We start from the raw sequence: 21,475 nt of genomic DNA, 5'->3' as shown, positions 1-21,475 counted from the left end.
GAGGCAAAAGAACGTAACTTTTTTATTTAATGACTTGAAAAATAAAACTGAAGATGAAAAAGCATCTGCTTTTTCACAACAATGTGGATGTGCTTAATGCCACTGAGAGGGTATTGGTACAAAAGCAGACATATGGATCAATGGAATAGAAATGGAGAGCCCAGAAATAAACCCAGAAACCTACAATCAATTTTTGATAAAGGAGCCAAGGGGTACTGGAAAAGTTGGACAGCCACATACAGAAAAATAAACTCAAAATGCCTTAAAGATTTAAACCTAAGACATGACACCATAAAATTTCCTAGAGGAGGTCACAGGCAAAACATTCCCCTAGGTTTTCTTAAGTCAGTCTCCCAAGGCAACAGAAATAAAAACAAAAAGACGCTCATCACTGCTAATTATTAGAGAAATGCAGATCAAAACTACAATGAGGTACCACCTCACACTGGCCAGAATGGCCATCATTAAAAGTCTACAAAGAACAAATGCCAGAGAGGGTGTAGAGAAAAGGGAACCTAAGTTGGAACAGCTACTATGGCAAACTGTACTAAAAATAGCATTACCGTATGATCCAGCAATCCTACTTCTGAGCATACATCCTGATAAAACTGTAATTCAAAAAGATACACACACCCCTATGTTCACAGCAGCACTGTTCACAGTAGCCAAGACACAGAAACAATGAATGGATAAAGATGTGGTACACACTGATGATGTGTAACCAACAAGGTCTTACTGTATAGCACAGGGAAATCTACTCAATATTATGTGGCAGCCTGAATGGGAAGGGAGTTTGAGGGGAAATGGGTATATATAGCTAGGGCTGATTCCCATTGCTGTCCACTTGAAACTATCACAATATTGTTAAATGGCTATACTCCAATATAAAATGAAAAGTTAAAAAAAAAGATGTGATACATACAATACTACTCAGGCATAAAAAACTTTAAAATGCCATTTGTAGCAACATGGCTGCAACTACAATGAAGTGAAGTAAGGCAGAAAGAGAAAGTCAAATACCCTATGATATCACTTAATGTGGAATTCAAAATACGACACAAGTGAACCTATGGAACGGAACCACAGGTACAGAGAATACACGGGTCGTCGCCAAGGGAGAGGGGACTGGTGGAGGGATGAAGGGAGAGGTTAGCAGGGGTCAGCAGATGTAAGCTTTTTATATAGAATGGATAAACAAGGTCCTACTATATAGCACAGAGAACTATGCTCAGTATTCTATAATAAATGAAAATGGAAATATTTACATTTTTTTAATATTTTATGTATAAATGAATCACTTCACTGTTCAGCAGAAATTAACGCAACACTGTAAATCAACTATACTTCAATTTTAAAAATCTTGATTAAAAAAATAAACATGATACTTGTTAAAACTATTACAAAAGAAAAAAGTATCTAGTTTCCAGCCTTTTAAAATTCGTAAACAAGGAATGATAAAAATCATGAGTCTTGGTTAGAAAAAGGAGCTAAAAAGCTGGCAGAAGTTTTAAAGTTATGGAATTTCCTTGCAATAACAGAATCTAAAATGTTATTGAAAGACAGAAAACAGAATTACAACACCAAGGGAAAAAAATAACCTTGATATAAAAAACAAATTTGAGAAGCTTTCCCAGAATGAACAAGAAATCATTACACAAATGAGGCACTAAGATGAAGAAAAATTTAGACATTCCTAAAACTACAACATAGAGAATTCAGTTCTAAACATCAAATCCCTAATACTTTCAATATTCTATCATACTGTCATATTTATATGTCATATATAGTCAAGAAATTTTGTCAGCAAATCCAATATATGGAGATGTAAATTTACACAAAACTAAAGTTTATTAGTTTTACAAAGAATATCACCTTTAGGAAATAAGTCCATTAATCAAATATGCTAAGGCACAGACTATGTCAATCAACTCAAAATTCCAACTCAATACTTCTAGCTCACTGCACAAAGTTTTCCATAGCATCTTTATAATAAAATAGGATACACAGTGGCAGATTTAATGAAGTTCATCAGCAGAGAAGCTTGTCAAGAGTGCAAGATAAAACATAGCACTCAAAGCCAGAGAGCTGGTTTTAAATTATCATCTTGGCAAATTATTACTAATTAAAACTCCTGAATCCTACTTTCCTTACCTGCTATCTGACTTTTGAAAATTCAGTGAGCTACTGTTTGTAGAAATGCCCAATGCTAACACTCAGTAAATGCTGCTTGGGATGATCAAGCAGATCAATGAACAAATGATAATACAAGATTTTCTGATTTTTCTAATGCCCTTCCAAAGAAAATTGCCTTTCATTTGATATTTATAGTATCTCAAATCATTTTTCTGGTACCTAAACTAACTGCAGATGCTAAAGCAGGTACTAGAAATATCAAAATGGTAGCATTAACCCTATTCAAGAAAATTATCACACTAACCCTCCCCAGGTAAGATACAACTTATATTATACTGACAGTGCTGTATCTGTGATGCTCTAGAGTTTGTGTGTATGTTATCACTGAGGTTATCTTAGGCATATCTTATATATAGAACCATTCAAGGATTTCATGTTTACTTTTATACCAAAGTTCAATCTACTGCTGACTGTATCAGCTTTGACTACTAATTAATCTAAAAGGGAAGGAATTAGCACGTTTCATAACTTAGGTTGGAAGTTCAACACCTGCTTTTGTTAAGTAACTACCATGCAGCTACACGTGACTACATTCTAGGCATGGTGGTGGCTGTCAAGGCAGTAGAAATGAACAAAGTCTGGGTTGTGGCCTCCCAAGTTCTCTTGGAACTCACAGTAATTAAGAGCAAGATGATATAAAGGTCCACCTGAAACTGTCACAACATTGTTCATCAGCTATTCTCCATTATAAAATAAAAATTTCAAAAAAAAAAAATGAGAAGCAGGTAATGGAGCTAATTTGCCTAAGTATTGATGAGGGTCTCTGACAGGAAGAACTGGTTAATGTGCCTAGAAAACTGTAGCCTTCACGCCTATACAATGCCTAGGACAGAGTACACCAATGCTGAAAAAGGGTAGGTTTTAATACCTTAATATCTTCCAGGTATTCAATGTCTGCGGTGCAATATCCATCTTTCATTCCTCTTTTTAAAACCCTAAACCGCTTTCCTCCAACGGTATCAACCACAGACCTTCCATCAGGCAAGAAATGTACATTTCTAATTTGTAACATACAACCATAGTCTGCAAAACTAGAAGAAAAACTCCAGTTAGTACCAAAAGTTCAAGCCACAGGCATGCACGTTCTCAGCAATATTCACAGAAAACTCAAGAATCAATAAAAACATTTAGACAAAAAGCATACCTATTCTGTGTATCACTGACGCACATCCCAAACTGTTTAGTTCCAGTCTGTATACTTCTTCGAATCATCAATCTGTATCTTGGCTCAAATACATGAAGAGGGCAAGGCACAGTGGGATAGGCCATAGTGCAAACAAATATTGGAACATTCTTGGTCAAGCTGAAGAAGAAAAAAACTGCATTAGTATACATCAGAAGATACAACAAAAATGAGTAAAACTTTAAATAATAGAAAACAAAAATTTACTCTAAAATCAGGTAATTTTCATTCTTGGCAGGAATAAGAATCAGCATCCCCTTCATTTAAGCTTATGTTGATACAATATTAATCCTAAAACTGTCTGCAATCCTCTTACAAGTAAATTTGAATTTACAAAGTTGTCATATAGAGCTATGCACGTTTATGAATGAAAAAGCAATTGATTGTAATTATTTTATATTAAAATGTTTAAAATATTTGTAACATGACAGAGTTATTATCTTCTATCCATAAAACACTCTTACTCTTAGACAATAATAAGTGAGTTCCTGCAAAGGACAAAAAACACCTTTAAAAAAAATTTTTAGTCACTAAAATATTTCCTAACAAAAGCAGGTAATTCAATGGCATACAATTTTTTCCAGATAATTAAAATGATATTTTAATTCCCAGATTGGCAGGAAATATGAAGGATAAAGGCAGCACTCAGTTTCTCATTAATCTAAAGAAACCCTTTGGCAAGGGTATGGGGAAAAACTGGCAGTTGATGGGGGCAGTTTGAAATAGTACAACCATACCGAAGAAGAATTTGGCTATATACATCAAAATTTTTTTTAAATATTCATATCCTTTGAACCAACAGGTGTACTTTTTTCTGCAAGTATTGTGTACAGTTGCCAAAACTTAGAAGCAAAAAGAGACAACCAGTAAAATAAATTATGATGTAATCATAAAATGAGATACTATATTTAGACTTTAATGAGAAAGGAAAGTATTGAATAATGGGAGTAAAATAATCCCATCTTCGTTTATAATGTATTTATATATATTAAAATCAGGAAGGATATACATATTAAAATCAGGAAGGATATATGCCAAAATGCTAGTGGTGATTACCTTTGAGTTACAGATTATGGCTCTCCCTGCCCACCCCCAACTAATATTTTCTACTCTTTCTTCAAAAAGACCACAATGTGAAGTCTATATGTAATACATGTTTAACATACAAGTCCTAATTCCTCTACTTTTAAAACTGTGTCTTTTACCATCACTAAGCACTCTTATGAACATAAAAACAAGGGGGGGTGCACAACCCAGTATATCTTTTAATTAGCAAAACTTGTAAGTACCAGAGAATGAGCTACCCTTAAGAAAATAGCCCAGTTAGTACACAGCAAGATTCCCGAGGCTTCTCTGCATCACACGCAGCTTCCCCTGCATCACTACTCCTGTCATTCAGGAATTCCAGTCTGTGTGTGTGTTGGGGGTGGGGGGGGAGAGGTCTGGTCCTGTCACTGTGTTGAAGTATTTCAAAAATAAGTCTGAAGCTTTCTTGTATCCAGCTTTTTGCAGTGTTGGTCCAAAAGGTTTATAATCCACACATTAGAATATTTTTTATCACAAAGTCACAATAAAATATCAGTTCCATCAGAAGACAAACCACTATCAACTTCTATAAAGAAAAGATAGAAACCTTTCTTCTATTGAAGGCCACTGACCCGATGACAACATTTGGTGGACACATACTAAAAACAAAAAGTCTGTAAAGCAGTTATTTTTCTCTTAGAAAATGTTTTAATTTATATTAAAAAAAAAAAAAAAAAAACTAGAAACAGCATGTAAAAATTACAATTTTGGTCTTCAGTGTCCAGTTAAAGTGGGAACAGGAAAGAGTTAAGAAATTAGAAACCCATTAAAGAAACTTGGAGACTGAAGAAAATGGTGAAAGAGGTCAAGTCATGGAGGAAAGAGAAAAGAAGAAAAGTGTGAGAAAGCAACACACAGAGCAACAAAATTACCCAGCCCTGATGAGCTTTTTATGTGCTCTCAGTAGTACCCTGTACCACTGAATCCCAAAGTTACCACCAGGTTTTTCACCTTCCTGATACTAAGTCAATTATGCGAACAGTCAGTATCTTCATTGAGATTTTAGCCCCTAAAGTCACCCCTTCCAATTTGTCTCAGGTCTCAAGGTCCCACCCCCTTGCAAACCTCTGATTGGCTACTCCCCCTGCCAAATCCAGGCCACTTACCCTCTACTTTCTCCTGTGGGCGGAGACTGATAGTTAAGGGCGGCAGTTCCCAGCAACCACCTCCACCAGCCTGATGTCCCTGGAGGAACACCCCGCCCTCAGCTGCCCCCCCAGCTAAAAGACTGGTTCAGTGTGGAGAGCTGTCAGGACGTCACTCCCAACAGAACATCTGGAAGTTACCAAATAAACCTGAAAACCTCTGAGTGTTGAAGGCAGGGGAAATTAACCAATATTTGTTTACGATATGCCTTTGACTAGACTGGGTTGAACTACAGACAGAACCCAGCTGGCTGTGAGGAGGCTTCTCCTCATTATTTCAAAGGGTAGTAGTTTGATTTGATTATGTTAATTTGTATGAGAAGAAACTTACTGTGAGAGTTCAGCAGTTTCTTCATCATATATTTTTTTTCTCTCAGACAGCTCATCAGGCAGATACTTCACTATTAAATCTTCCAACAGCTGTGTGACACAGTACCTCCTATCTGCTAGATACTGAAAGACAATATTATTTTACATTCCAGCACTTTTTCCCCCTACAGTACAAAACAGGTAAAACAGTTTAACTCATATAGTAAAGCCTTTATTACATATTTACACAGTCGGTTCTGAATTCATTAGTGAGGGGGAACAATACAACAGATGACGCTAAACTGGAAAACCTGCCTGAAGCTTAGCTCAAGAGCATTCAAGGTAAGTCTGCAACCCGAAACAAGTTCTGTATATAAGACGACCCTTGCCTTGCTATGATCACACATCATTAACAGCAGTCAGCCCTGCTCCTGCCGTCTCCCACACCAAAGGTAAGTTCCTTCTGACAGTGCATGTGTATCTGAAACTAGCATTTCAATCGAGAAACAAAAATAAGGAATAAAGAAAATAATGCATTTGCCTTAAGAAAAGCAAAGTTGCTCCCTTTTTTTGTTCCAGATAACTTTTCTTTCAGATTTTTCTTCTGCTGTCATCCCACTATGACTACTGATGCCCATATCTTATCAAGAGGCTGCTTTTCCTATGTGAGTCACCCTCTGGGTAAGGTGGTACGTTTGTGCCACTCCATAATACTCTGAACGCTGCCACCCTGATACATTTTTGTGTTACTTTCTCTTCCAACTGCCAAAAGCCATCTGACTATCCTTCAAGGTCTGGCTGCAATTTTACCTTTTGTATAAAGTGTTCCTTATTTTTCTGTCTCCTAGGAATAACCTTTAATATATAGAAGGCAGCTACCATACCCTGCACTATATTAGCTGGACAGGGATATATTATATCTCTGTAACTAAACTAAGAACTGCATAGGGCCAAGGACCAGTTCAGAGTGTGTACACAGAATTCTGAACAAAACGTGTGTGTGTGTGTATATACGTCCAATACCAATTTGCTTAATGAGGAAACTCTTGTGAGACAACCACAAGACAAAGAGAAACCAGCTTTTCCCCTAGATCCAGCAAAAATAAGGGCTTTGTCAGTATCTAATGAAGTACAGAGTAGAAAATATGAATGGTGGGCAAATGGCTTATACTTGTGGTTTTTCAACTTCGGCAAGAACTGTGGCTTGTTAAAAGTGCAGACTGCTGAGCCCTCACCAGGTTCTGATTTAGTGGCTCTGGGGAAGGGTCTGCGAATTCATATTTCTAACAAGTTCCCAGGGGATATAGATGCTGCTGGTTGGGGGAACATACCTTGAGAACAACTGGGCTATTGACTGGAGAGATGTACTCTTGAGCAGATAATATATACATATATATAGGTAACTTAAGAGTTTATTATAAAATTAATCAAATTAGAGATATAAAAGCAATTTCAAAGTAATAAAGACATTTTAAAACTTAAGACTCATGTATTAAATTTGGGAAATATGGCCTCTCTTCCATTACTGGTAAGAATCTAAATTTGTACATTACTTGAGACCTAGGCAATCTGGCAATTGGTTTTAAGAGTCTTAAAATATATGGCCTTTGATGCAGTAATTCTCCCAGGAATTTATCCTAAGGAAAGAGTCAAAGACACTGACCATAGTATACTTAAAAAAAAAGAACTGAAATGCTCCAAAACAGAAAAATGTTGTATCATTGGACTACTATGCTGCTATGAAAATCACATCTTTGAGATGCATTCAGATGAAAAAATGAGCAAAGTAAGTAGGAAGAGCAGAAAAGTAGAGCATATCCATTTTATCCGTGTAAAGGTATATTTAGACTTTACCAATTATACATGGTGTCAAGTCAGGACAAAGGATAAAGTTATTTTTAAACAGTATGTTAGTTAAGTTTTTAAATAACATCCTTACTTTGTTTTCCTTAGAACTTCAGACATTTAAGGTGCAATAACTCTAAATTTAAAGCATAGTAAATATATAAGCATATCGAAAAACTTTGTAAAACCAGGAAAGATAGCATGTTTCAGAGTACTTTATCTGAAAACAGAGTCTAAAAGTTGAAAATGTAAAACTCTTTAAAGATTTATTTTAGGTTTCCTGACTTTGTAAACATTCTATGTTTTGTGTTCCACTACATGTAGGGTTGCTATGTTGTATGAAATGTAACAATACATATATGCTATATGACATCTGTACAGAGCTATGCTTTCTAGTTTTCATCAAATTTTTACATTGTATTTTCAAGACACTTTTTTTCTTAAAATCTAGAGACAGAATCACTCTCCTGGATCAATGCTACCACTGCAACAAGAATTCTAAGGCTCTGGCCTCACCTTGGAGGACATCAAGCAGGACTGAAGAGGGTGCTGCCCTCCCACTGGTTACAGAAGAGACCCACCTGAGATCCAGCTGTTTTCCTAATGTAGGTGATCTGTGCAGACCACCTGCCAGACAAGGAGGGGTGTGGGAAGCCTCTCACTTCTTGCCAGGCTACCATTTTCTAGAACTGTGCTGTCCAATGTGGGAGCCACTACTCACATGTGCCTACTTAAATGTAAATTAATTAAAAGTACAGTCCCTCCCACACATGTGGCCAATAGCTACCACGTTGGACAGCATAGATACAGGGCATTTCCATCAATGTAGCAAGTGCTACTGGATGTTGGTCCAGACGTTAAGGGGATTGACTGAGGCCTGAAATCCAACCTAAAAATGGGGGTGGGTGGCAGGGCAGTTGAGATTCCCCAATACTGTCATTAAAGTCAACATATTCCTGACCAGATACTTGATCACACCTCATGTGTTTAAAAAATTAAGTATAGGGATTCGGTCTTCAGACTCTGCTTTCTCCCACCCTCTCCAAACTCACTTTCCTCCAATACTAGCAGATGGGTAATGAGACATGCATGATCCCTTTTGGTCAATCAGTATGTATAATGTAATTTATTCTGAACCTAATAATCATTATTTCTGTGGCTAAATAGAAGTCAAACCATGTTGCTACACGTAAGAGCAATAAACAAATACACAAATGCTTACCTCTTTTAAGCTTTCTTTGCAAAGAGGACAATATGGTGTGTGATCTAAACAACGCTCAAGACAGTTCTTACAGAATGAATGTCCACAAGGGGTTGTCACTGGCTCAAAAAACAACCTGAAATCAACCAGAATACATGTTAGTTTTCACCATAAGCTGTGCACTGGAAAAACTGAACCAATGATGTAACCGTAACACCAGCTTCTGTTTAGAAGAGGAAGGAGAGTTTGACAGGCACGAGAGGAGGGAAGGACCAGTGGTAAACGCCAGGTACAGCCTCCTGAACTGTTTAAAGTTCACCATCATCGGGGGTACCCTGCTTGGAGCTGTACGGACTGATATCACCACCATTCACAGGGGCTACTGCAGCCTCGAAACGGGGCTGGTCCAAACTGAGATGGGCAGTACTTCTAAAATACTTGCACCAGACTAGTGCAAGATTAACAATGTAAACTGTATTATTACTTATTCATTTGTTTTTGTACACTCATCACTTTAAAACTGGTTTGCTTATAAAGCGCCTTACTATATGAAATTCATTCAAAATAATCCAATGAATATTACCATTGAGTCCCAAAGAAAACTGATGCTCAAAACCAGATGTGATACTCAAACAATATGGAGAAACTAATTTTCCTTACATTCTAGTTATTTCCTGAAACACAATACTTTGGGAGTTCCCAGAAGTATTGTTAGATGTATAAGTACTTCAGAAATCGTCGGGGTCTGATCCCCTCACCTCAAGATGAAGCAGCCAAGGGTCAGAATCAAGGGACGTGGTTCAGAAATACCTGGTGTGGCCAGTTCCAGGTGCTTGACACACTGTTCCCTTGCCTCCACCACGATTTATATAAATGGAAAATGTTCTTTTCAAATTATCAGTCTTAGAATTACAAGCATTCATATAATGGAAATCCTTATCCAGTGTTACTTAAAAAGGATTTTGGAGTTAAGATACATAAACAAGATAGAATCACATACACACAATACATCATTGTATTCTTACCCAAATCTAAAACCATGGAGTCTCAGTAATAACATGTATAGCTTTTATAGTACAATTCCTCAGATACTTTCTATATTTTAGTCATTTGATTGTTGTAAGACTTAAATATAGCATGGTGGTAAAGAATCTGCCAGCCAGTGCAGGAGATATAAGAGATGCAGGAAGATGCCCTGTAGAAGGAAATGGAAACCCACTGCAGTATTCTCACCTGGAAAATTCCATGGCCAGAGGAACCTGGTGGGCTACAGTCCACAGGGTTGCAAAGAGTCAGACACGACTGAAAGACTGAGCACTTGAGCACGTGCATATACACACAAATCCTGACACCACTTTCTAAGTGAAAAGTCAAAGTTAGTTCCTCAGTCATGGTAAAGAAAGGGAATGGGCCCACCAGGGAAGCCCCTTCTAAGTAAGGAAAAGCTAAATAAGGTTCAGAGATTGTATTATTTGCCCAAGATGTGAAAGGAAAACCGAGGACTAAAATTCTTATCTTTTGATTTTTAATTCACTACTCTGTTACTTCACACTGCTTATGCTTAGAGTTCAGTTCAGTCGCGTCCAACTCTTTGCAACCCCATGGACTGCAGCACACCAGGCTTCCCTGTCCATCACCAACTCCCAGAGTTTACTCAAACTCATGTCCATCGAGTTGGTGATGCCATCCAAGCATCTCATCCTCTGTCGTCCCCTTCTCCTCCTGCCTTCAGTCTTTCCCAGCATCAGGGTCTTTTCCAAGGAGTCAGTTCTTCGCGGCAGGTGGCCAAAGTATTGGAGTTTGGGCTTCAGCATCAGTCCTTCCAATGAATATTCAGGACTGATTTCCTTTAGGTTAGACTAGTTTGATCTCCTTGCAGTCCAAGGAAGTCCAGTTCTTACAGAGTAGATTACCTTTATCTACTCATAAAATGACATACTTACCTCATGCAGAGAGAACACTCAAAATCTGAGACATCTATTAATTCTTCTGGGACATCACCGTAAGTTAATGAAAACGTACAGACTTCAGTGGGAATTTCTATTAAAACAAAGAGATGGGGTTATCTTTTTTAGGAAAAAATTTGGAAGCCATTCTGAAAAAATCAATGTGTTTTCTGTGAGTGTAGTGAAATTTTTACCTCCCTGTCTTTTCAGCTTATTTCTTCCATCTTCATTTACAATCACATCCTGGTCTAAAAGAGACAACTTTCTTTTCAGCAGAACACCTTTGCCTTGAATGCAGAGTGAGGGTTCCGAGGACACTCTTTTTAAACAGTCCTCTCTGGCAGGCATGTCTGTGGAATTGATAGCCTGTGCTGACCGAGCACGGTTTAGGCTTCCTTTGACAGGCTCTGAGGTGACCTCTGCTATTTCTTCATTCTACAAAAAAAATGCAACAAATAAGGGTAACTGACTGTATGTTTTTACTGTCCTTATTGCTCTTGCCAAGAACTAAACTGAAGTGAAACTGTGATGTCTTGAAAGCTTTATTTTATTGTTCATTTAAAACAAAACCAACTTTTAATTCTAAAACCCTGGCAAGAAAAGGATTTTTGCCAGTACTTAAGAGAGCCCTAGACATCAAGCTGACTTCTGTCATGATGAGGTTTAAGTAGTTATGCTAATATAGTTGTTTCTACTACAAGGAAAGTAAGATAAATACAATGTTCTGGTTTTTTCCAAGAGACAAACATTTCTGACATTCAGGTGATGTAACGTGATTAATGAGCAGATATTTCACATAAAAGTTTTTAGTGTAAAATAAAAGGTCACAAATGGGATCCTATTAAGGCAAGCCTTACTAAGTTGAAAGTACCTACATAGATTTTAGTATTAATATTTGAAACTAGGAAAGTGAAGATCTTGTGAAGAAAATGGAAACACTAAGCCTATGACCGTCTTCTCTCACCCCTTACCTGCTCTGGGCTCAGCTCACTGGCAGAGTGAGACTCTTCCATCACTGAAGGAAAACTGAAAGGTTTGTTTTTAATACATGGTAATGAACTCCAGGAAGAGTCCTTCAGGCCTTCTTTTAAGTTTTCAGGTGATAATAAATCACATAAAATCTGTAAGGAAGGTATCATAAAGAATAATGAAAAATATAAAATAGTTTATTAAGGATAATTTAGTTACTTAATATTTAAGAGGGCTTTTCTTGTGGCTCAGCTGGTAAAGAATCTGCCTGCAATGTGGGAATCCCTGGGTTGGGAAGATCCCCTGGAGAAGGGAAAGGCTACCCACTCCAATATTCTGGCCTAGAGAATTCCATGGACTGTATAGTCCATGGGGTCACAAGAAGTCGGACACGACTGAGTGACTTTCACTCGCCTCACTCACTCAATATTTAAGAATTTCTGGAAAATTTCATATGGAGTATAAACTATAAAAATATCCAATCACTTTGTTGTACACTTGAAACTAATAATATTGTAAGTCAGCTATACATCAACTAAAAAAAAGAAAACTTAGAGCTAATATTATTTTTAACGGGCAGGGAAGGAACAGGTTAAGTAAAAAAAAAAAACAAGGACTTCCATGTTGATTTTAAAAGTCCTGCCAAAACCAAGGTGTGCCTCCAAGGGGGTCAAACCGCATCAAAGAAATGGTTCAAAAGGAGGGCTCAGGGGTGATTAGACTGGTGGCCTGAGAAGGTGCCCAAGGTAAAGGTTTACATGTATATATAAGGTTTGTAGAAAGACGAGATCTTAAGAGAAGTGGAAGATATTTACCTCTGACCATCAGCAAGTCCCATCAGTCAATATAGTTAATGGTTCATCCCGATGTATATTCTAAGGCTGAACTTAGACTGTTTGTGTGAACTTGGACCTTTAACCACAGAACTAAAATTCCATGTGTTTACAGTGAATTTAGCTTCTCCCTGAACCAGTGACCTGTACGGTCAGTCACCACCCCCGGCGTTAACGGGGGCACCCCATGGCAGCCGGCCCAAACGGAGGCAGCTGCAGTATCTAAACTCTGGGTGCTTCTCTCAGAAACACCAAGGGGATTACGACAGAGGAACAGACTGGCTACAAGGAAATGAGAGGGATTCAAATTTGTTTGCTTGTCAAATAAGCTGTGTGTATATGTACAGCATATACACATTTCTTAAAGTCCCAATTTGGAAGTTTGGTTTTTCAGCTGTTCTATCTCTCAAGGCACAAAAATCAGAATTTTCCATAAATCTTTACAATGTAAATAAAAAGGAAATATACATGGTATTAATGAAAGTGTGTGCATCTGTAGGTGCTCAAGCAATAAACCATTTAATGAACAATCACTAAAGAATTTGGGTATGTTTTTACATTTCCCCTGATTAAAAAAAAAAAAGTATTAAACATACCCCCACCCTAGAAGACTGTTACTTGACTCCTAGGTATTTACTGAAGAGAGATAAAAACATGTTCACAAAATGACATGTAAAAGAATGTTTGTGGCATCAATTAGAAACAATCCAAATGAAAATCACCACTAACTGTGAATATCACAAACTGTGACATGTTCATACCACAGGATACTTGGTGAAAAAAGAAAAAACTGACTGGATGTGTCTCAAAAACATGTTGAGTGAAAAAAAGAGTATATACACTGTATGTGAAGGTTCAGAACAGGCAGAACTAGTCTGTGGCACTAGAGGTCTGAGCAGTAGCTCCCTCTGGAAGCACAGAGAGAGGGCATCTGCTGCAGAGGAGATGAGGGAGCTTTCCAGGGTGATCTGCAATAGTCTGTATCTTGACTGGGGTGTTGTTACATGAATGTATAATTTCTCAAAACTCACTGAACTATAAAATGCCTTTTATTACATGTAAATTATACCACAATTTACTCCAAAAAAAAAATATTTCAAGGCAGTAGGTATTTTGCATTCACCTGACCTTATTAACCAACAAATAATTACAGAAAAGTAAGGATACCCAGCAGCACGGAAAATGCAAAATTATAAGCCCTTATAAAGTCTGCAGTCTCACCAGGGAGATCACTCTAGCAAAGAGAACACAGCAAGAAAACACACAACAGTAAGCCGTGTTTTGTTAAATCAGTGGGCTGGAACATGCATGCAAACAAGCCTTATGGAGGATGTTGGCTTATTCATAAAGCATTTGGAATGCAAGAAAAATTCCAAAGTTCTCTTACTTTAAGGGACATAAGAATCTCCTGAAGTGCTTGTTAAATTATACTCTAATTCCAGAGATTCTAATTCCAAAGGTCTGTGGTGGGACCCAGGAAATCTTTGTGTTTACCATGCACTCAAGATGACTAACAAAAAGCCATGTTCTGAGAAACACTACAAACGCAATAAACAATGTGGCCTCTTTGGGGGACACTGAAGGGAACAACATGACTGGGCACTGAAATTGTATTAGGATAGATTTTCCTAAAACATTTTTCAGAGACTCTAGTCTTCCCAGATGTTCTGTGAGTAAATCTGGCAAAAGCTGAATGCTGTTGCATGCTAGCAAAGCAAAAACTCTCGAGAAGGGCTGAAGAAATCTGTTTGACTGGTTTAACCCAGTGTTTCCCAGAGTCATTTGATCAGAGAACCCCTTTTCCTTTTAATTAACATCTACCACTGAACAAACTCTGGAAAGTGATGTATGGAGTACTGAGAAAACTAAGGCGAAATAAACTGAGTGGGCAGTACTACTGGCAACCACGGAAGGCAAGCAAAGTTGAGACCTGAAATGAAAGGCAAAGGAAGCCAATAAAAATTCCTGAGCAGGAACATCATGACAACAGTATTTAATTAAGAATGACTGGTCTGGCTCCCATGGAACAGACTATTAGAGAACATCTAAATTTAACTAGGCAAAAGTAATCCATTTAACTCTCTCTGAAATGTTCTGATTTTGGTAAGAACTCAATATGCTAATAAGTATATTGAACCTGAAAACCCCTTGTCAAACTGCTACTAAATCTGACTTATGGACACCCCTTATGTTCTTACCCCAAGAGTCTAACTGGCATTTGTAAAAAGACCTGTGTTGTTGGGAAACTGGCTGGAAGTGTTACAGTTGGTAAACGGATTACCTTTTCTACTTCTAGCTTTGCAGGTGCGAAATCTTCATCAAGCGCTAAGCACTGAAGAAACAGTTGTAAGGCATCACCTAAAAAACCAGCATCGTGGAGGACTTTTCCTTTCCTGAAGTAGACCTTTAATAAAAGCACACATACCCAACTTTTATGGATGGAATTGTTTTTTGAAACATCAATATCACATAAGGTTAAAAAAAAGTTCTACTTGGAAATGTTCATTTTGAAACTCTGAATGACTCTCAGGAGCCCAAAGCATTTTAAAGGCACATTTACACCCTATCCGGGAGAGGCACCTATGATTATGAGGTCCAGAAAATGACTCCAAAGCCACATTTCTAATTATATCCTGTCAATGATAAGTCCAGAGGGTTCTTTCCTGTTTAATGGTTTTAAGAGCTTCCCTGGTGGCTCAGTTGGCAAAAGAGTTCTCCTGCAATGCAGGAGACCTGGGTTCGATCCTCGGGTTGGGAAGATCCCCTGGAGGAGGGCATGGCAACCCACTCCAGTATTCTTGCCTGGAGAATCCCACGGACAGAGAAGCCTGGTGGGCTACAGCCCATGGGGTCTCGCGAGAGTCAGACATGACAGCGACTAAACCACTGCTGCCACCAAAGCTGTCTGTACAAATCATTTTCCCTCGTATTCTTAACACTGATTTGACTTGTACCAACTGGTCATGTCATCATGAGATTCTGAATCATTTTATTAATTTATAAATTTTACAGCATCCTTACTATATAGTCCTTAAAGGCATAGCTTTGAATGCAGAAAAAAAAGTCACATTAAAAGATGACTTTTAACTTAAATAACATATATGGGAGATGGACTGATTTGCCTTGACAGTATTGGTAAAAAGGAGAATTTGTAAACCGATTATATAATATATACATGCTGCAGATCTTTTTTCAAAAGAGCATGGGCAAGGCCCCCATCTACCATATTAAACGACTGCCTCATCACCCAGTTCCCATCACAATGCCTCAGTCAACTCTTCAGCCACAGAACCTTTTCTCTCTCCATTAATAAACCTCCTCTACTGACAACCTATTTGGGTCCATCTCCACAATAGGGCCAGATGTATGTCTTTGAGGAAATGCTGTATATTAGAGTTTGTTTGTTTGTTTTTTCCTGTGTGTCGAATTCAAATTGTTCTCTAGTTAGGAAACAAACATTTCTTATAGTTTAAAAAACTGTCAGATGATATTCATCCACTCAAAATATTGACCTTAGACTTCTAGAACTATTCTATATATTTAAAAGAAATCGCCCAATCCATTTCGTTGTAACTTACAATCATAATTGAAATGCATATTCCCTACAGTTGAAATTCTTAAATGTATGCAAATGTAAAACAGTAATTTTACCTCAGGCCAATTTGGCAGTTGAAAGAGAACTGCATTTAAATCTTCTATAGCTGCTTTAAACTCTTGGAGACCAGCATACGATTCAGCTCTGTAGATTTTCAGAGTCAAGTCGCTGGGCTCTGAAATCAATGTTATGAAGGTTTGATTATTTTTAAAAGATTACTGTATAATCCACAGAAACATCATACTAGGGTAAGAACTGACTCCGCGATTCTAGTCAGTAACCACTGACGCAAAGGCAGTGAGCCAAGCACAGTACAGGTGCAACCCACTGGCATACTGACATTTCCCTAAGTTAGAGCAAATCCTCGGAGAAGGCAGTGGCACCCCACTCCAGTACTCTTGCCTGGAAAATCCCATGGGCGGAGCAGCCTGGTAGGCTGCAGTCCATGGGGTCGCAAGGAGTCAGACACGACTAAGTGACTTCACTTTCACTTTCATGCATTGGAGAAGGAAATGGCAACCCACTCCAGTGTTCTTGCCTGGAGAATCCCAGGGATGGCAGGGCCTGGTGGGCTGCCGTCTATGGGGTCGCACAGAGTCAGACACGACTGAAGCGACTTAGCAGCAGTAGCAGCAGCATAGCAAATCCTTATGGTTAGATTATTTTAGTGGAGGAAACTGATTTTTTTAAAAAACTGAAAAATTTTTGATAATATGATCACCCCTAAGAAACTGAATGTTTTCCTAACATAGGTAAAGATTTAGAAGATGTATCTTAGATGTTCAGAAGATTTGTCTTTTTGTGGTAAATCTTTTTTCATACCTGATTTTGAAATCTTTATAAATGACTACATGGTGTAACTACTGCACATGGAATTCCCATAGTTACAAAGACTGACCGAGGCACGATCTTAGGAGAGGACACGGTGGCCCTGTTTCTGGAGGAAATGGGTTGACAAGAGTCAGGTTTCTTAAGAGGGAAAATTTTTTAAATTCCTTCCGTTAATAAGAACAGGATTGGATGGCCCCAGAATGATTTAATTTCAAATATTTGAGGGTAAAAAGCTTTAAGTGATAATTTCACTATGCTGTCTCTACTTGAGAAACCAAACTAGTATCCAAAGGCACTAAAAATTTCAGACACTTAGTTGGTTCATTTATGATACTATAATCAATTACTACAGGTCATGTGGAATCTAGGAAAATGGTGCAGATGATCCTATTTTCGTACAGACTCGGACGCAGAGAATGGACATATGGACACCAGAGGGTAGAAAGGGAGGGTGGGACAGATTGAGAGGTCAGGATGGACATATATACACTGCCATGCGTGACACTGCTCATGGGAACCTGCCGAGCAGCACAGGGAACTCAGCTCGGTGCTCTGTAATGACCTGAGGGCTGGAGGCAGGCCCAAGAAGGAAAGGATTTTGTATACTTATAGCTGCTTCACTTCAGTGTACAGAAGAAACACACACTGTAGAACAATTATATTCCAATAAAAAAAGGTTAAAAAAAAATTACTACAGGTACATAGATTCTGAAACTGAAGTCTAAGCCAGAAATCAATTTTCAGTATCTACAGATGACATTAACTTCACTCTTCTTTTTAAAGCTATTATTCATCTTTAAAGGCTTCCAAAATGTATGCTTATAAAATAAAGTATTTGTTGTGAGAAGGGCATAAAGACCTTACCACCCACCGTCCTGGGCAAACAAAATAAAAACTATAATAAAACTCCTTAATAGCTTCCTTTACTCTAGTTTTTAAATGATTGCTTGCTTCTTTACAGATAACTCTCGATTTAGCAATTAGGCCTTTTCCAGTTGCTGGTACTTGAGCACTCAAACTGTTACCTCAAATTTATACCAATGAAAAAATTTTAAGAATAAAATTAGTATTTCATGAAAATATTTCTTACTTCCTAAGCAGAAAAAGACATGTCTGGAACATTTCATCTTTTGTTTCTTAAAGCAATATAATTGTAAATCATTATCCAAACAAAAACTCATAGAAACTGAAAGCTCCATGTGATTAATCAATCAAGAATGAGGAGTCTGAGCACCAAGCTAGATAGATGCTAGAGGGGTTTCAAAGATGTTACCTTCTCCTTGTCTCTGAGGAGCTTACAGTCACATTAGGAAATCCTATTTTCTTGTGAAATGGCATCATGTGGTCCTGACTGGACAAGCACAACCGGATTCCGGGAAACAGGGAGCAGCGGGTGCCCAGCCGGTCCAAGGAGTGGTCACCACAGCAGCATCCAGCTCCCTGAACTGGAGAGGATGGGGACCATGTCGGGCACAGCTGGGGTCCTGCAAACAGCACCCCTGGGACCCCCCTGTGCTCCGGCACCTCCAGAGAGAGGGGCTTCAGTCACAACAAGCAGCCCCCTCCACACTGGGATCCCTTACTGGACTGTTTTTCTTCTCACGTGTTTCCTTTTACAGCAGGTCCCCCCACACAACCCTGGAGGCAGTGCCCACGGGGACCTCATGAGTACCGTACCCTCTGATCAAGGTCCTTACCGCTTGGCGCTGCCCTTTACGCAGCTTCCCCAAGGCAGCGCTGCGGGAAGGGGCTGGGGAGACCTCTGTCTTTACAACGCCGGGTCAGTCCACCACGCTTCTCCCCTCCGAGGGATGCAAACAAGGAGCTCAAGCTACCCAGGCTCCCTGGAAAGCTGTGTCTACTGGGATGAGAAGTGTGGTGGACCCATGAAGGAGAGGACAGGAGGGTCAGATCTTAAAACTCTTGTTTCCCGAATCCTTGTAGGTTCTGTTCTTACTGAGCATTTCACATGCCAATGGAATGGTGATTCTGACTGACTGTTGGGGAGCGGGGAGCCTCATCAGTTGCGTTCAAACTCCCACAAGAGTATTAAAGAGATTAGGGCCACTCCACTTGTTTCCTTCAAGTCCTTCCTAATTCAAAAAAAAAAAAACCCAACCAACCAATGCATGACTGAGGGTCTCTGAATAGTATGAGGATACAGAACATCTGCCCTCTGTGTCCGCTTGTGGGAAAGGCAACTGCGAAAAAAATGCCATCAGCCAGCCTGTGTCATTACAGGCGACAGATATTCATGATCTGCTCCGTTCCGGGCCCCAGGACCCTGGGATGAACTGACCACCTCACTGCACGAGCCACCAGGGAGGGCCCGCCCCTCAGGCCACGGCTGCAGGCATGCAGTGCCTGGTGCACCACAGACTCGGTGTGTTGAAAAAGTGCAGAAATATAAAGATGTGTCAGGGCCGAGTGTCCTGGGCAGGATTTAATTCCTACCTCTTTTTTTCACCCTACCTCCAGCTGCATCAGATTTCCAACAGCCAGCTGTGCTTTTCCTCAGGCTCAGTCACTTTCCACACCTCCAGCACCCCCAAAAGGATATGTGTGCTGTATTCTGTTAGTAACACTGTCCAAATCAAACCTTTACCACAGTCAGCTTTACCTCCTCTAGTATTTCCCTAATCCATCCCTGGTCTTTTCCAATCCAATTGCTAATAACAACATTTTGAAAGCCAAAATTAAGCTAAGACTACTGTAACAGCCTGCTAACTGCACACCGTGCCTTCAGTTTTACCTATACCCTCACCACCCACGGATGTCGTTATTTAGCACAACATCCACGTTCCTGCGTGCCTGGATCCTACCCATCTCTCCAGCCTTATCTCCCATCAATATGAAATGTCCCAGTGAGTCCCAACAGGACCTAGCTACTCAGTCAGCCCCATGCACGCCTTTTCCTACTTCATGCCTCCTTCCTTTTCACAGAGCTTCCTCCTTGTGAGACCATCCCTACGCAACTCCCCTCTGTCTGGACAACTTTTTCTGATCCAGTAAGACTCAGCTCACCAAGCTCTTCTCCAAGGTGCTTTCCTTTGCATCTACTGCCACGTGGCATTCCAGAAGGATTCAGAGCCTGGAAGCCAGACAGCTTGGCTTCAACTTCTGCTCCTCTACTCACTCACTGTGAATTGGGGCAAATTACCTCTGTACCTCAGTTTCCTCAGCTATAAAATCTGAGTTTTTTTCCACCTATGGTCAATTAATCTACAACAAAGGAGGCAAGACTATACAGTGGAGAAAAGAGTGTCTCTTTAATAAACACTGCTGGGAAAACTGGACAGCTACATGTTAAAAATGAAACCAGAACACCACACATAAAAATAAGCTGAGAATGGATTAAAGGCCTGAATGTAAAGCTTCATAGACAAGCAAAAGCTAAGAGAATTCAGCACCACCAAACCAGCTGTACAACAAATGTTAAAGGAACTTCTGTAGACGGGAAACACAAGAGAAGGAAAAAACCCACGAACATACATATTGATAATTACCTTGAATGTAAATGGATTAAATGCTCCAACCAAAAGACAAGGGCTAGCTGAACAGATACAAACACAAGACCCATATATATGCTGTATACAAGAGATCCACGTTAGACCTAGGGACACATACAGACTGAAAGTGCAGGTATGGAAAAAGATATTCCATGCAAATGGGAATCAAAAGCAATACTCATATCAAACAGACTTTAAAATAAAGACTGTTACAAGAGATAAGAAAGGACACTACAGAATGATCAAGGGATCAATTCAAGAAGAAGATACAACAATTATAAATACTTATGCATCCAACATAGGAGCACCTCAATACATAAGGTAAGTGCTAACAGCCATAAAAGGGGTAGTCGACAGTAGCACAATAATGTGGGACTTTAACACCCCACTTACACCAATGGACAGATCATCCAGACAGAAAATAAATACAGAAACACAAACTTTAAATGACACAACAGACCAGATAGACTTAATTGCTATTTATAGGACATTCTGGGGCTTCCCTGGTGGCTCAGACAGTAAAGAATCTGCCTGCAATGTGGGAGATCTGGGTTCGATCCCTGGGTTGGAAAGATGCCCTGGAGGAGGGCATGGCAACCCACTCCAGTATTCTTGCCTGGAGAATCCGCATGGACAGAGAAGCCTGGCGGGCTAAAGTCCATGGGATCGCAAAGACTCAGACACGACTGAGAGACTAAGCACAGCACAGGACATTCTACCCGAAAGCAGTAGAATATACATTCTTCTCAAGTGCACACAGAACACTCCAGGACAGATCACATCTTGGGTCACAAATCAGGACAAAAAAAATTTAAGAAAACTGAAATAGT

The 21,475-nt window shown here is 39.2% G+C and overlaps 1 protein-coding gene across 4 annotated transcripts in view; it reads right to left on the bottom strand.

Moving 5' to 3' along the window:
- LONRF1 (LON peptidase N-terminal domain and ring finger 1) overlaps positions 1-21,475 on the bottom strand; it is a 46,269-nt gene that overhangs the window by 5,007 nt on the left and 19,787 nt on the right. The window contains exons 1-10 of one of the 4 annotated variants that reach the window (XM_086380745.1): positions 18,410-18,581; positions 16,362-16,480; positions 14,992-15,114; positions 11,880-12,029; positions 11,103-11,343; positions 10,906-11,002; positions 8,984-9,098; positions 5,939-6,060; positions 3,338-3,496; positions 3,062-3,224 (exon numbers count right to left, since the gene is read on the bottom strand). In XM_086380745.1, coding sequence (XP_086236871.1) covers positions 3,062-3,224; positions 3,338-3,496; positions 5,939-6,060; positions 8,984-9,098; positions 10,906-11,002; positions 11,103-11,343; positions 11,880-11,921 — 939 coding nt within the window. In that variant the 5' untranslated portion in view covers positions 11,922-12,029; positions 14,992-15,114; positions 16,362-16,480; positions 18,410-18,581. Of the gene's footprint in view, positions 1-3,061; positions 3,225-3,337; positions 3,497-5,938; positions 6,061-8,983; positions 9,099-10,905; positions 11,003-11,102; positions 11,344-11,879; positions 12,030-13,700; positions 14,641-14,991; positions 15,115-16,361; positions 16,481-18,409; positions 18,582-21,475 lie in introns of those variants that run through there. The other 3 variants (XM_086380744.1, XR_015156339.1, XM_086380746.1) reach the window with 3 other exon arrangements.

Source organism: Bos grunniens, chromosome 27 (assembly GCF_055505025.1).
Source record: "Bos grunniens cultivar Pamir isolate PY7600 chromosome 27, Bosgru_T2T1.0, whole genome shotgun sequence".
NCBI lineage: Eukaryota > Metazoa > Chordata > Mammalia > Artiodactyla > Bovidae > Bos > Bos grunniens.
Note: the sequence above shows the minus strand (reverse complement) of the source record. Positions and strands in the feature narration are given on the sequence as shown.